We start from the raw sequence: 16411 nt of genomic DNA, 5'->3' as shown, positions 1-16411 counted from the left end.
CTACGGTGTACATGAGCGAGAGGGTGAAACTGAGGTATCACTTAAAGAATCTGTATTAAAGGAAATATTTGAAGATAAGCTGGGAGTCACAGCGACCAGTGTGGAACGGATTCACAGACTTGGTAGGAAAGCACCTAAGAAATCCCGCCCTGTCATCCTAAGGCTGTATGATTTCAATCAGAAGCTTGATATTCTGAAAAACGCGCGGAAGCTAAAGGGAACTTCAATTTCTATATCAGATGATTTTTCCAAAAGGGTACAAATGATCAGAAAACAGCTGTGGATGACGGTGAAGGATTCGAGGAGACCTGAGGACAAGGTGTCTTTACGGTACGATAAGCTGGTCATTAATAACGAAACATATATTTGGGATATGGATCAGATGCGCAGGGTGAAGATTACAGGGACACCGGGGGATGACAGAAATTGACGTCAGAGAAAGAAATGTCGCGAGTTCAAATTGATTAATTTAAATGCTAGAAGTGTAGCTAACAAAGTCGAGGATATAGAGCAGATACTACTGGTGCATTCTCCTGATGTAATGATAGTCACGGAAACATGGTTAAATGCTAATATATTAAATTCGGAAATATGCCCCCCTGATTACAACGTGTTGAGAAAGGACAGATCCTCAAGAGGAGGTGGAGTGGCAATATTTTTCCGACAGGAGATATCTTGTAAACAACTGTGTGACATGTCTGACTTGGAATCTTTGTTGTGTAAGGTCGTTGTACACGGTGTATCATATGTAATTTGCGCATTCTACAGGCCACCAAATTCCCCATTAAACCTCATTCCACTTCTTAGTGATAAGCTAGATAATTATACAAACTTCAGGGGAAATTTTATACTAGCAGGGGACTTCAACCTACCCAACATAGACTGGTCCGAGATGACGGTTGGAACTGTTGACCGTTTACATGGAGATGCTCTTTTGGAGGTTGCCTTTTCTCACAACTTAACACAAGTTGTTCATGAGTACACTCGAAGCCAGGGTTGCTCCCATTCAATCCTTGACCTTGTGTTTTTAAATGATAAGTTGAGCGATCTTTATTATACGTGTAAAATACATGAGGGTATTTCAGATCACAAAATGATTGAAGTGATTATACCGGTGAAAATTATGAATAATCACAATACCAAATTTGTTAGAGTACCGGATTACCAAAAAGCTGATGATGTTTCCATACTGGACCATTTGGAATTGTCACTTGAAATGTTTACTAATTATGTGGATACTTGTGGCGCGGATGTAGATCAAATATGGTTGTACTTTGTGAGCATTGTTAACACCTGTATCAAGCGATACGTGCCTTTCAGAAATAAGAAAACAAATGTGAAAAATCCATGGATTAGTAGAGATATTCTCCACCTGAAGCGTAAGATTGCCCGAGTAAAGAAAAATAAGCGACATAGTGCTGTACATGCTCCTAATGAAGCAATTTCCACCTTAAGTGCCAAACTAAAAAAAATGATAGCTGAGTCAAAACAATATTTTTATAACGTAACGCTGAGATCATTTCTTTCAAATGCCCCGCAAAAATTTTGGAGATATGTCTCGATTTCAAAGAGGGATACAGTGATAACAACAGTAAGTTCAAACGAATTCAACACATTTTTCGAATCGATATATACTGTGGATGACGGACATCTCCCTGAAATAGCCCCCGACACGTCTCCAGGCATTATCGACGTAGTAGTCACCGAGGAGGGAATTTTTCATTTATTAAATAACGTTGACCCAAAGAAATGTCCTGGTGCTGATGCCATTCATAATGAGTTTTTGAGACGTTACGCAGAGTGGATTTCGAAGTATCTATTCATACTCTTTAAGGTGTCACTGCGTTACGGTGTACTACCAATGCAATGGAAAGTTGGGAAAATTATTCCAATTCACAAATCTGGAGACAGAAACAATCCATCAAACTATAGACCGGTATCTTTAACTAGTACGTGTAGTAAACTTCTAGAACATATAATGTTTTCACATATGATTCAATATCTTGATAATCACAATATTCTTACCCCGTTCCAACATGGTTTTAGGAAATCATTATCGACGAGTACACAGCTAATTGAGCTAGTTCATGAACTTGCCAATAGAATAAATGACAGGGGGCAGACTGACTTAATTTTTCTTGACCTCTCAAAGGCGTTCGATCGCGTATCACATCCTAAACTTCTTCTGAAGCTATCGGCTATTTTTAAAAACGATCAGTTAATTACGTGGATGACCTCTTATCTCTCCAATAGATCGCAATATGTATGTCTTGAGGATGGGACTTCTTCACTTCTGCCAGTAACATCAGGGGTACCACAGGGTTCCGTGCTGGGGCCACTTTTATTTTTAATTTATATCAATGACATCGTTAAGGATGTTCAAGTTCCGGTTAAATTATTCGCGGATGATTGTGTCATTTACTCTGAAATAAAATCACCCCAAGATCAGGTGGCACTTAATGAGGCTTTATTAAAAATTAAGGAATGGTCAGACAAATGGCAAATGAAAATAAACAACGATAAAACCGTTGCAATGACAATTACTTGGAAAAAGAATCCCTTGAAATATTGCTATTCAATAGATGCGATTCCCATTAAATTTGTTGACCACTATAAGTATCTTGGAGTGACAATAACCAGTAAACTTCTTTGGAACCAGCATATCGATGACATAACGAATAAGGCCAGGGCAAAATTATACACACTAAGACGCACCTTAAAATTTGCGGATAACGAAACCAAGAAGACTGCTTACCAATCAATTGTACGACCTATTCTAGAGTACGCGCACACAGTATGGTATCCGCACACGGCAGAAGGAATTAGTAAACTTGAAAGCGTACAAAGACTGGCTGGAAGGTTTATATTTAATAAGTTCAGATATAGTGTGTCTGCCTCGAGCTTACTAGAGCAAGCTAACATCCCGCCATTGGAGGTTAGAGCTAAAATAGACAGACTGCGAAATTTATATTCTTTTATTAATGGAATCTTTAATGTCAGTAGTGATCGATACATACAATTTTCATCAAGCGGATCAGCTAGACTGAACCATACTAGGGCCATTAAACAATATCCTTTTAAGCACGATGTCTTTAAATATTCTTTTTTTCCTCGGGCAATCAGTGAATGGAATTCTTTGACGAATGAAATAGTCACCCTCCCATCACTTGATATTTTTGTTGAAGCAATCGCTTCCGCCACGTGAAAGTGCTCATAAGTACATCATATCATGCCATTATGTAACCACCCCTGCTATGGCTCACAGATGTGAGCCGCAGTATTCTTTAAATAAAAAAAAAAAAAAAAAAAAAGGGGCTCTGACACATCAAAATCATTGTTTGTTTGTTTTTATTATCCGAAACGATTGAAAACGATGCCGAGGCATTACCCTCACAATTCGAAACTTGGGAATTCAATATTTGTGAACTAAAAAAAAAAAAAAAAAACAATTTCCAAATGCCGAATTCGAAGTTCCTGCGCGATCCCTGCCTGTCTGCCGCGTGCCTCCATGCCGCCTCTCGCCGGCGCGCGCTTCGAGCTTCACCGCTTTTCACCGGAGTGCTAGGAGCAGCGGCTAACATGGCTGAGCGCCCGAGACCTTCTTTTGTCTTGATTGTAGGTTCATCTCTAATTAAAAAAAAAACAAAAAAAAAAAACTGCGCCATGAAAGAGAGAAAAAAAAACGCGGGTCTTTATTTGAATAAACAGGGAAGTCAAGGTTATTCCCGTGCAGCTGTCGATCGAAAGAGCAGCGCACTTTGACTTCGCCCTGGTTTCGACGCCGCTAATATTTTAGGGAAGTTGTTTTTGGAGTTCACAGTGTTAGGCTTGAGATATGTAGGTCCATAAAACTTGGGGGACGCATTTTTATTGATAGGGGGACCAGCGAGATCGCGCGGAAGAGTCGAGAGTTCCCTCCTCCGAGTGGACGGCCATCTGGTCGAGGAGTCCTGGACTGGACTCCGGGCGAAAAGTCGAGTCGCGGCGTGAGCTCGTCCGACCGGCGATGACTCAACGCTAGCGTTTCCCCTGGCTCCGAAAGTCGGCGCCCCTCCTCCGAGCGGACGTCCGTCTGCCAAGAGCTTTCTTCAACACCGGAACCAAAGGTGCTGCCCATTCCAATGTTCGTACTGGACTCAGGATACCCTCACGCTCCAACCGCTGAATCTCTTGAGTCACCAGATCCTGCAGTGCGAACGGGGTTCTCTCGGCCGAAAGAACCTCGGTCTCGCATCCTACGGCACTCTTATATTGACCTTGACGCCACGCAGTGTACCCTGTCCTCCCGAAAACAAATCGGAAAACTTGCCCACCACGTCGTCTGTACCGTCGACCCGATGAACGTCCAGCAAGCTGTCCAGGGTCATTCCGAAAGTACTCGCCAAATTCCTTCCCAAAAGGGTTACCCTTGATACCCGGAGTACCAAGGGTAACCCATCCCGGAACTGGACGCACCCCAAACGGAAGAAGGCCTAAGGGCGGTGCACGACCTAACGAGACGTCGCTGTGAAGAGACAGGATCCAAAACCGACTCCTAGGAAAATTGGACGCAAAATCTATGGTACGAGTAACAAAACATGTTTATTAGAACTGTACGTGCGGGCCGGGGGCTTGGCCCGCAACCGAAGAGGAACCGGAAGCAGCGCGTCGCGCTGCTTTATATGGGAAGCGCGAACGATGTGCCCCCTGGTGTCCACCCAGGCGCGCGCTGGTAACTGGCCGGCTGCAGCAATCTATTTCGACGCTAACTGACCACCTCAACAAGATTTGGGAAACGGACTGACTGTCGCCGAATGGAAGCATGCGGAGATGGTGCTAATTTCCAAGCCGAGCAGGAGGTCACTGAGACTCGAGGCCGGTGTCTCTAACCTCATGCCTTGCCAAACTACTGGAACACGTCATTCTAAACCAACTGCAGCCGTACCTGGAAGAAACGGGAACGATTTAACAAACGATGTTGGCTTCAGATCGCACTTATCGACGCAAGCCATTTTTTTGCAACTCACAGAAGACATAGTAAACAACGTGTCGAAGACGACGCAAGCCATCCTGGCCCTAGACATCAAGGGCGCTTTCGACAACTTTATAGTCATGAACTTATACTCCAGAACATGTCCTCCACCAACTGTGGAAAGGGGACGTACGAACACTTCAAGGACGTTCTGACGAAACGCACGGCCGCTATCGGGATGGAATCCATCAAGACGGAAACCATCAAGGTTCCAGGCAAAGGAATTCCGCGGGGAGCAGGGTTATCGCCCACGCTGTTCAACTTGGCCATGTGCAAACTTCTACCGTTATTAGGGAGTATCAGGCATACACTTTACGCGGACGACCTCTCCATATGGACCACGTTGAGTTCGGACGGCAACAAGCAAGACCCGTTACAGGAAGCCGTCGACGTGATGCAACGGTATCTGAATGCGCCTGAAAAATCGCAACCGCTGCTGGTTTGAAATCGGAGAGGGGAAAGCAAGGCACTAACGTCCAGACAAACGGTTAAGCTGAGATACGAAGACGGCACTACGGTTCCAGCAGTGTAGAGCATGCGCATTTTGGGCCTCCACCTGGAGCAGAGCGGAGGTGTGGCCCAACCAACGGTCAAACTCATCACCGAATCCACAACACAAGCCCTATAGGCATGATATAAGTCGCGTAGTCAACCGCATACGCGGACTAAAAGAAAACGACCTGATCAAAATAAAGGAAGTTTTAATATACAGCAAGCTGAATTATGCACACCGTACCTCAACTTGACGCCAACGGTCAGGGGAAAGATGGACATCATCATCAGGAAAAGTTCAAGGCGGCTTTCGGATTACCTCCGTACACGGCCAACAACAAGCTCTTACAAATGGGTGCAGGATACGTACCGGAAGCTTGTGGAAGCTCATCTAGCAAGCCAGCAAGAAAGACTGTCCCGAACACTAACGGGCAGGCACGCGCTTAATCCCAACGAACCTAAGGGAGATGGTCCAGGCGCCAACTTCTCTACGATACAAGATCCAAGTAGCTCCAATTTCACGCAATATAAACCCCAACCTATGATCCAAACCGCCGCAAGGCTAGAGCCGAGGCGTTGCAGGAGATGCACGCTAAAGGTGAAATGTGAGATACACGGGTGCAGCAATGTACCCGGGTCGACGGACAACAGCACTGGGCATAATCAGTCAAGAGACGGATTCAATCATCATTGCAACGGTACGCACTAACCTCCCGATGGTTGCAGAGAAACTAGCCACCCTATTGAAAAATCTCATTTGTATGAGAAATTTTTGTGTCGAATAAACGTATATGTATCATACAAGATATATAAGAACCATATAAGGAGCCATATAATAATTATACAAGATCATATAAGAACCATATAATAAACTTGTGAGAAGTTTCTTAAAAGTTTCTTACATGATTCTTACATGGTTCCTATATGTTCTTATATATCTTATGTAGTTCTTATGAAGTTATTATATGACTCTTATATGTTCTTATATATCTTGTATGATTCATATGTGTTTATTGGACACAAAAAATTTCTCATACAAATGGCTTCTTCTGTAAGGGCATAGCGCTGGCAGTAGCCAGCCCGGTGAACAACAGGCAACTAATAATTCTGTCAGACTCACAAGCTGCCATCGGACGCTTCAGGGCGGGAAGAATCTCGCCTCAAGCATTCAAAATTCTACAAGAATGACCCCTTGACACTGGACATTGAGCTGGTTTGAACCCCTGTCGTACTCCGTCGATGGAAATCGTCGAGCTCACGACGTAGCCAAATCATGTACCAACCGGGCGCCGTCAGACAGGGCAGAAGAATTGGTACCGCTACCCAACCAGTTATCGAAGTTTTTGGCCCACCACAGTGGGCTACGATATCACTTTCCACCACCTCATAGCTCTCTATCCCGAGAGGAGGCTACGTCTTGGAGGCAGATGTAGACTGGTGCATACATACATTTAGCCAACTCGCACTAATTCTACCCGACACGATGCCCGGGGGAATGTCCGTTTTGTCGGGTGTACCCGTCTCTTTACCAGATAACTTGGGCATGTAACTCAAACCGGATCCTCCCACCCATACACAATCCCAATTGCCAGACCTGGGAAGCTGTGTTGCTAAACTCAACCGCTCAAGACCAACGCGACCTGGAGTATCGGGCGAGGAAGGCGGCGGAAGACACTGAGGCGCTGGACTACGGCTTCACCCGGAACCAGTCTCACTCTGGTTTCAATAAAGTTATTTCCTCTTCTATTTAATACACCCTCATTTGTTCCAAAATGCTATGGAATTTTCGTCCGGTGTGTTACTCGGTTTAATACGAAACGGCCTATGCGGACACCATGGTGTGCGCTCGCACATTTACCGTTCATTCAGTCCATCTACTCCGAAATGACACCCTAGCAGCTGCGACGTCGCACCTCAGGTGTCGCTGTGTTTCACATTACCGGTTGCGTGAGTGTTTACAATGCTTGTTTTAGTTTCTTGTGTTCTATATTTTTGCACCTTAATCTATCGTGTTCTGTCACAGGTTCGGTGAAAATTAACAATAAAAGATCCAAATAATATCCTATGCAAACAAATTTATAATTTTGATAGGACCGCTGACCGGACGATAGGTCCACGCCCTGGTGACGGACTCACGGTGAGGGGAGAATGAACAACACAGACTCTTTTCTTTTCAGCCACAAAAATAGTTTACTGAAAATACGTTAGACAATGCATAAAACAAAACAAACAAAACTTCCAACAGCAAGACACAACAGACCGCCCCATAGAGTAAGCGCTGAGGCGCGACTTATGTTGTATGATTATATCTGTACATGAAAAACACAGCGCTCGTTCAGAAAGAAAGTTTTCTGCAATTTAAGTACTTGCACTCAAAGGAACAAAAAAAAACTAAAGGAGGGATAAACTATACAAAGTAATATGGGGGGTGAGTGGCGCGAACCTGAGTCCGGTGGGTGATGGGGGTGACGCGGCCTCTTGCGATGCCGACCGAACCTGGGAGGTCGATGTGCGCCTGGGTGCTGTCGGCGTGGCTCCTCGGCACAGGCACTCACCCACAAACGCACACACACTTGGGCGCCCAAAGCAGCGCTTGGACCAGGGAGCCCAAACTCCTCCCGTGCTCAGCCTTCCGTCGCTACCGCAGTCCCGCCCCAAACTTCGCGTTGCGTACACCCCCGGGCCAAGTCTTCGCGCACACTAACTTGACTCGGCCAACTCGGCTCGGAATCAAGCCGAGGTCCGCACTTTCCCAAATTCCAGCGGCAGACACCACTCTCCCTCGTTCAAAAAATAATTGTTTTTCAACAGTTTCAACAACAAAATACATATCAACAAAAACACACGTCACACTGGCAGGCCCCGCAGTGAGCCTATCAGTCATGGGCACGTTACCAGTAAAAAGTAACAGTGTTACAGTTACAGTTACCTAGGGGGAAAAAGTAACTCTGTTACAGTTACAGTTATCGGATTAAAAAAGTAACGTGTTACAGTTACAGTTACCGCAGAAAGAGTAACGCCGTTACTTTCTCGTTACAGTACCAAAATTGGACACAAGAAACCATAAACCAAAAAAAATATTTTATTTGTTACACTGTAGTGAGAAGAAAGATGAACTGCTGAGAAATTAGAAAACATTAAAACCGAAGGGTGCTTCTTTTTTGTGTCATTCGTCGTTTCAGAATTTTAACGATTATAACTTATTTGCAATATTTGTTATAACTTAATATCAACTGTTTTTCAAAATTGTCATCGGAGAGCTTCCCTCTCTTGATGGCGAACACATCGCGTCCTTTGCTGAACAGGCGTTCAGCCGGCGCGCTTGACGGAATCCCCGTGTTGAGCCTGATGAAGATCCTCTTTATCATGGACACAGATGGTCACAGATGGTCACATAATTACCTTATGGGATATACTCGAAAGCAGGCTTAAATATAGCAGGTCAAACAGCTTTGGAAGAATATAGGGGGAAAGGAGACAAAGTGAGGCCTTCTGGTGCTCTACGTGTGTACGACGACCACCGCGGCGCCTCTGTCTCAAACGCCAACTGTGGAAGATCAGTCCGCACACGCGCCTCAAAACAGCAATTTCTCTCTCTTAAAAACACGTGTTTTCCGGGTAATCGCTTCAGCTGGAGCACTGCAGAGAATCCACAACAAAACGTCTATTGGAGTATTTCTTGGGGCTGTCAGCGGGAAAGGCAATTTACTCGAGCGGTTCCGAAGAGAAAGAATAAGTTAAACAAGCGCCGACTTTCCGCCTAATATGGGGACGGCTTCCTTGGAAACTCATAGCGAAGAGGGAGCGGCGACCGGCTGGGTGTAAAAGCGACGTACAGCGCGGACATATCTGACAAAGAGGAAGGGAGAGGGGGAAGGGCAGACACAGCCCAGACGGAATACTCGGAGACATGTCGCATGACCACCGACACCCGCAGACGGTCCCCACAGAAGAAGATTGAGCCAAAGTCGGTGAAACACACATTGTTTGCCTCCCCTACCACCGCAGGCGCCGCTTCCTTAATCTCCCGGTTTCGTGCTCGCTCGTCCGTCTCGTCTATGGTCCGTCGTGGGCAAAACGAGGCAATTTTTTTTGTTTGTTCAATTTCTTTTTTTTTTGTCAGCCAGGAATTTTAATTTTATAGTAAAAAGTAACTGTAACGGCCTAAACAGTTACAGTTACCCAATAAAAAAGTAACAGTGTTACAGTTACAAGTTACCAGTATTAAAGAGTAACGCGTTACAGTTAAAAGTTACCGAAAAAAGTAACTAGTTACCGGTAACGCGTTACTAGTAACTAGTTACTGCCCAAGACTGGAGCCTATCCCAGCGAACCATACAGCGCACCCCCACTCGGACATCTGGAAACCATTCCCAACATTCCGGGAAGCCGAGGGGCCCATCGCTACCAGCAAAAAAACCTCGCGAGAATCGTCCTCGGGACGAGGGGGGCCAGGGGGTCATAAAACAGAAAACGGACGGTGCCCGAACCCCGCCGCTCAACGCGCGGGGCCAGGGGGTCATAAAACAAAAAAAAAAAACGGACGAGGAACGAACCCTGCCGCTCAATGCGCCGGGCCAGCCGAATAGACGGCAAGAACAAAAAGAAAAAAAAAATCAATTCAAAAACCAAACACACAAAACGCTCGAATTCTGTGACACCACCCCCAATTCAAAAATATTCACCAGTGAATATAGAGAAATCACACAATTCGACACAAAACTGGGCGGCAGCCTGCACGTATGCATGCGACTGAACAGATATTTATCACGAACAACTGTAAACACCAAGCATTTTATAGTCGTACATACAAAAAAAAGAAATACAAATACAGTTCGGCTGCGTTCACTTCAGCAAATACCAACGCCATCTACAGGAGCCAGCAAAAAAAAATTGCGTTGGCTCTACCTTACAAGCGACTGAGGTAATCCGCCCCAACGTTCTCGCTCCCCTTGATGTATCGTACGCGAAAATCGTACTCCTGGAGCCGGAGGCTCCAACGCATCACACGAGCATTGGAATGTCGGGTACGATTGATGTAAAGCAAGGGCTGGTGATCTGTTTCCAGCACAAAGGGCCTCCCGTATAGGTACGTGTGGAATTTCTGGATACCCCAGATCAGCGCCAGCCCCTCACGCTCAACGGTTGCGTAGGCGACCTCCCTTTGCAGAAGCCTCCGACTCGCGTATGCAACCGGGTGTAGAACACCGTCATGCGCCTGGAGGAGGACTGCACCGATGCTTTGATCCGAAGCATCGGTTCTGAGAACGAAGGGCTTTTGGATGTCGGGCAGCCTAAGTATCGGCGCGCTTGCCAGCCTGCGCTTCAGCTCACCGAAGGACTCCTCATGCTCCGGTTTCCAGTCGACTCGGTTGCTGCCTCCTTTTCGGGTCAAGCCGGTCAGGGGAGCGGCCACCTCTGCGTAGTTGGCGATGAATTCCCGATAATATCCCGCCAGCCCCAAGAATGAGCGCACCTGGCGCTTTGTCTCCGGTCGTTTCGCTCCTTGGATTTTCTCCACAAGTCCACTGAGAGGGGCCATTTTGCCTTTTCCAATCTGGTGCCCCAGGAAGGCAATTTCTTCCCTCCCAATTTCACACTTTGTGGGACGCACCGTAAGCCCCGCGGCCCGGATCTTCTCCAGCACCTCTCTGAGTGTCGCCAGGTGCTCCTCCCACGTGTTGCTTGCAATGAGGACATCGTCGTAGTAGTATAGAACCCCGGGCACCGCCCCAAGAAGACGTCGCATGAGCCTTGTGAAGATTGCCGGGGCCGTCTTTATCCCAAACGGCATGAATCTAAACTGGTAGAGTCCCGTGTCCGTTGAAAAGGCAGTCTTGGCCCGTGACTCCTCGGAGAGAGGGATCTGCCAGTACCCTTTCGTGAAATCTAGCTTCGAAAAATATTTCTTCGCTCCTATCTCCGAGAACAAGGTATCCACTCGGGGAATCGGTTCGGCATCGGTGTCCAGGACATCATTGAGCGCCCGAAAATCAATACATAGGCGATGGGTGCCGTCGGGCTTCTTCACGGCGAGGACAGGAGAGTTGTATGCCGAATGGGACCGCTCGATTATTCCCATCTCCCACATCTTCTGCACCTCGTCGTTGATCGTGTGGCGCACAGCATGCGGAAGTGGGTACTGCTTTGTGTGTACCGGTTTGGGGGCCGATATGTCCAACCGGCACTCCACTAGGTCCGTGCGCCCGGGTACATCTGAGAATACCACCTCAAACTCCTTGACGAGGGTCTGGGCTTGCCGCCGCTGTTGCTCCGTAAGCCCGTCAGCCATTGCCACGTCTCGACTATCCTCCACCCTTTCGAGGCTCAAGAGCGGCAGCCTGTCCTCCCACTCCCCCTCGTCCGGCGTTACCAGAGCACACTGAATGCCTTCCCCGCTCGCGGTCGTCGGGTCCCTCTCTTCGTATTTCTTTAACATGTTGATATGAAACAGTCTCGTTGCATGCCCGATGTCCACCGCATAGTCTACTTCGCCCTTCCTTGCCATGACGGGATAGGGCCCTCTCCACTGCATGAGCAGCTTATTGTTGTCTGTCGGGAGCAAGATTAGCACCCTGTCACCCGCGCTCAGGGCTTGGTTCCGAGCCTTCTTGTCGTAGTACTTCTTGTACCGAGCACCCGATCGTTCGAGTTCCTCATGGGCCAACCGGCAGGTCGCCTCCAGTCGGTTTCGGAGTTCGCACACGTACTCGTAGGTGGTACGGATCTCCGGCTCCCGGGCCTCATTCGTCCACAGCTCCTTTAGAACGGAGAGGGGCCCCCGCACATGTCGACCGTATAACAGTTCAAAGGGGGAAAACCCCAGACTCGCCTGCGGCACCTCTCGGTATGCGAAGAGAAGGGGTGCGAGGTACCGGTCCCAGTCTCTCGGCCTCTCCTGGCACATGCGTCGCATCATCATCTTGATAGTCCCGTTAAATTTCTCTACAAGGCCGTTAGCCATAGGGTGATATGGTGTGGTGTGGAGCTGTGTCATGGAGAGCAGCCTGCTCACCTCCTTCATCACATCTGACGTAAAGTTCGAGCCGCGGTCGCTCACGATTTCTTTTGGCAGACCGATCCGTGTAAACATCTCTACCAGGCCCTCAGCCACACGTTCCGTTGTAATATCCGGGAGGGCGACAGCGTCAGGGTATCGGGTGGCATAGTCGACCAATGTCAGTATATATCGATTCCCCTTCGCCGTCACCGGTGTGATGGGGCCCACGATGTCGACGGCCACCCGCTGGAAAGGAGTGTCTATCAAGGGCATCGTGCCGAGGGGTGCCTTCGTCACCTTTCCTTTTGGGGTGGTCCTCTGACACTGATCGCAAGACCTGACGAATCTCTTTACATCGGCTTGAAGTCCGGGCCAGTAGAATTCCTCTAGAACCCGGTGGGTGGTTTTCTCTGCTCCCTGGTGTCCAGCCAGGATGCCATCATGGGCCATCCGAAGCACCACGTCTCGTAGTCCCTGGGGAAGCACCAGCTGGTGCACCTCCCTCTCTACCGCAGGCCGAAAAATTCGGTACAGCAGCCCCTCGTGCATAGCGAACTCGTACCTGTCGTTTGAGTTTTTGCAAGTCATTTCTTTTCCCACACGCTCGAAGCACGTCTTTAGGCTGGGGTCTTCTTTTTGTTGTGTAGCCAACTCTTCCGGCCCCGCGGGGGCGCCTTCAATGCTTGGCACTCGTAGCGGACTGACGCCCTTCCCTGCCATCTTCTTCCTGGATCTAGTTTCCACGGCAGCGGTCGTCGAAACCCCAGTATTTTCTGGCTTGTCATCTGGGGCTCGGTTTTTGGTCTCGTCTGACCTATTCCAGTCTACGTCGGGGTCCCCGGGAGCACGCACATTCGGAATATTTCCCAGAATGACGTCGTACAATGGGCTGTCCATACACTTCGCAGTGATAGTCCCGCTGTAGAACGGAGTCTGGACATGTACTTTGGCCTCAGGTAAAACCTTCGCGGTTCCGTCGACCAAGTAGACGAGGCTCGACCGTCCCGTCAGGCTTTCGTCGGAAACGAGGTCCCGGCGCACCACAACAGTATTGCATCCCGTGTCTCGCAGAACCGTGACAGCCTGTCCCTGTAGCCTGCCGGCGGCCACCGGCATGTCACCTGTGAGAAGGGCGGCTGCGGACATTGCATTTACCACGGGTACCTTTGTGCCGTCCCGCAGCTCTACATAACCATTTCTCACACGATCCGATACGGCGTTCATCTCTTCCCCGGCCGCATGCAAGCAGGAAACCCGCGCCCCTCCGACCGGACTCCAGCACTTGTTAGCCGCGTGCCCCGTCTTGCCGCAATTCTGGCAGACCACTGCCTTCCTGTTTTGGTTCATTCCACTTCGACATTCAGCCGCCAAATGTCCGCTCTTGCCGCACAAGAAACATTTTCCCGGGGACCTGTTGTTTTCGTTCCGTTTTCCGTTGGGCTTCAGATGGGATGCATTTTGCGAGGGACCCCCTCCAGTATCCTCGTGCCTTACGGGCTCCTGCTCCTGGGCCTCGAGATAGCGGTCTGCGAGGCTCGCTATGTCCTCCAGCGCTCTGCCCTTTCGCTCTCGTAAAAACAGGGACATCTTCGGCGATACGCTTCGAACAAACTGCTCCGTAAGCAGTAAGTTACGCAAGGCGGAGAATTCTTTCTCTGTTCCCGACAGGCCGATCCAACGGTCAAAAAGGCTGGACAACCTAGCCGCATACTGTGTACCCGTTTCACCCTTGTCGGGCCTTGCACCTCTGAACTTGTCCCGAAAGCCGTCGGCGGTTAAGCGAAACCTCTGGAGGAGCGCCTTCTTCACCTTTTCGTACTCGAGCGAATCCTCCGGGGTTAGTCGGGCAAACACCGCCAACGCCTCTCCGGACAAGCATACGCTCAAGGCCGTGGCCCATTGCTCCTGCGCGCGGCCAGAGCTGCCCGGTCGCAAGTCTCTCGAAGCGCGACAAATAAGCGTCGAGATCATCTTTCTTTTCGTCAAACGTTGGTAGCCACCGCTGTGGGCTCTTGACCAACGCCGACGCCGTCCCGTTCTCACCTGTCCCTGGCGGAGCCGCGTTCTGCAGTTCCTGCAGTTTAATCTTAAGCTCCAAGCTTCGAAGCTCCGCCTCCCGTGCCTGCTCTTGTTCTTGAGCTTTCGTTGCTCTGTCCTGGGCCCTTTCGTGATCAACCCATTTCTTGAGAGCCGCTCCCTCAAGTCCGAGCTCTTTGCCGCACGCGATTAGCTCGTTGAGCTCCATATTTTGTTCAAACTCGCTCTAGTTTCTGTACAAGGGTTTAAACTCCCGCCTCATTAGCGATCGGCAAGCCAAGCGGTGGGGTCCCGCATACACGTAGGCTTTATACAGCCCGCCATTTACGGTAACGGTTAACTGTACACTCTCCGTTCCAGTCCCCTCTCAGCCCGAGCCGTCACCGTGGTCAGCAGGTCCTGTCGCGGACGCCAGTTTGTCACAGGTTCGGTGAAAATTAACAATAAAAGATCCAAATAATATCCTATGCAAACAAATTTATAATTTTGATAGGACCGCTGACCGGACGATAGGTCCACGCCCTGGTGACGGACTCACGGTGAGGGGAGAATGAACAACACAGACTCTTTTCTTTTCAGCCACAAAAATAGTTTACTGAAAATACGTTAGACAATGCATAAAACAAAACAAACAAAACTTCCAACAGCAAGACACAACAGACCGCCCCATAGAGTAAGCGCTGAGGCGCGACTTATGTTGTATGATTATATCTGTACATGAAAAACACAGCGCTCGTTCAGAAAGAAAGTTTTCTGCAATTTAAGTACTTGCACTCAAAGGAACAAAAAAAAACTAAAGGAGGGATAAACTATACAAAGTAATATGGGGGGTGAGTGGCGCGAACCTGAGTCCGGTGGGTGATGGGGGTGACGCGGCCTCTTGCGATGCCGACCGAACCTGGGATGTCGATGTGCGCCTGGGTGCTGTCGGCGTGGCTCCTCGGCACAGGCACTCACCCACAAACGCACACACACTTGGGCGCCCAAAGCAGCGCTTGGACCAGGGAGCCCAAACTCCTCCCGTGCTCAGCCTTCCGTCGCTACCGCAGTCCCGCCCCAAACTTCGCGTTGCGTACACCCCCGGGCCAAGTCTTCGCGCACACTAACTTGACTCGGCCAACTCGGCTCGGAATCAAGCCGAGGTCCGCACTTTCCCAAATTCCAGCGGCAGACACCACTCTCCCTCGTTCAAAAAATAATTGTTTTTCAACAGTTTCAACAACAAAATACATATCAACAAAAACACACGTCACACTGGCAGGCCCCGCAGTGAGCCTATCCCAGCGAACCATACAGCGCACCCCCACTCGGACATCTGGAAACCATTCCCAACATTCCGGGAAGCCGAGGGGCCCATCGCTACCAGCAAAAAAACCTCGCGAGAATCGTCCTCGGGACGAGGGGGGCCAGGGGGTCATAAAACAGAAAACGGACGGTGCCCGAACCCCGCCGCTCAACGCGCGGGGCCAGGGGGTCATAAAACAAAAAAAAAAACGGACGAGGAACGAACCCTGCCGCTCAATGCGCCGGGCCAGCCGAATAGACGGCAAGAACAAAAAGAAAAAAAAATCAATTCAAAAACCAAACACACAAAACGCTCGAATTCTGTGACAGTGTTCTTTTTATAGCGGACCATGTGCCAGCGGACACTGGCCCAATAGGAAAACGGGAAACTCCGAAGAGTTATCCTCGGATCAGCGAGATCACGCGTTTGTGCCCCATCTCATCGCACTCCATGATTACTAGTTTTATTAGTTTTAGTGTTTGATATTTTGTCATTGCTAGGATGCTCGCGAACGCTGACGGTAGCTCGTAGGCTACCGTCACCACTCGAATTTAGCACGTGTCCGTGGTGCTTCCAATCCGCAGCG

The 16411-nt window shown here is 48.9% G+C and overlaps 1 protein-coding gene across 1 annotated transcript; it reads right to left on the bottom strand.

The window, feature by feature from the left end:
• Positions 1–10410: 10410 nt before the first annotated feature.
• On the bottom strand, positions 10411–14748 carry LOC115328424. Its single transcript, XM_029989620.4, has 2 exons — positions 14547–14748; positions 10411–14368 (listed from the first exon to the last, which is right to left on the bottom strand). The coding sequence occupies exons 1-2, from the start codon at positions 14746–14748 to the stop codon at positions 10413–10415; spliced, it is 4158 nt and encodes a 1385-aa protein (XP_029845480.2). The 3' UTR covers positions 10411–10412.
• Positions 14749–16411: the final 1663 nt, after the last annotated feature.

This window comes from Ixodes scapularis, unplaced genomic scaffold (assembly GCF_016920785.2).
Source record: "Ixodes scapularis isolate PalLabHiFi unplaced genomic scaffold, ASM1692078v2 PGA_scaffold7__128_contigs__length_106722199, whole genome shotgun sequence".
NCBI classification, from domain to species: domain Eukaryota; kingdom Metazoa; phylum Arthropoda; class Arachnida; order Ixodida; family Ixodidae; genus Ixodes; species Ixodes scapularis.
This window is presented reverse-complemented; position numbering and strand designations above follow the sequence as displayed.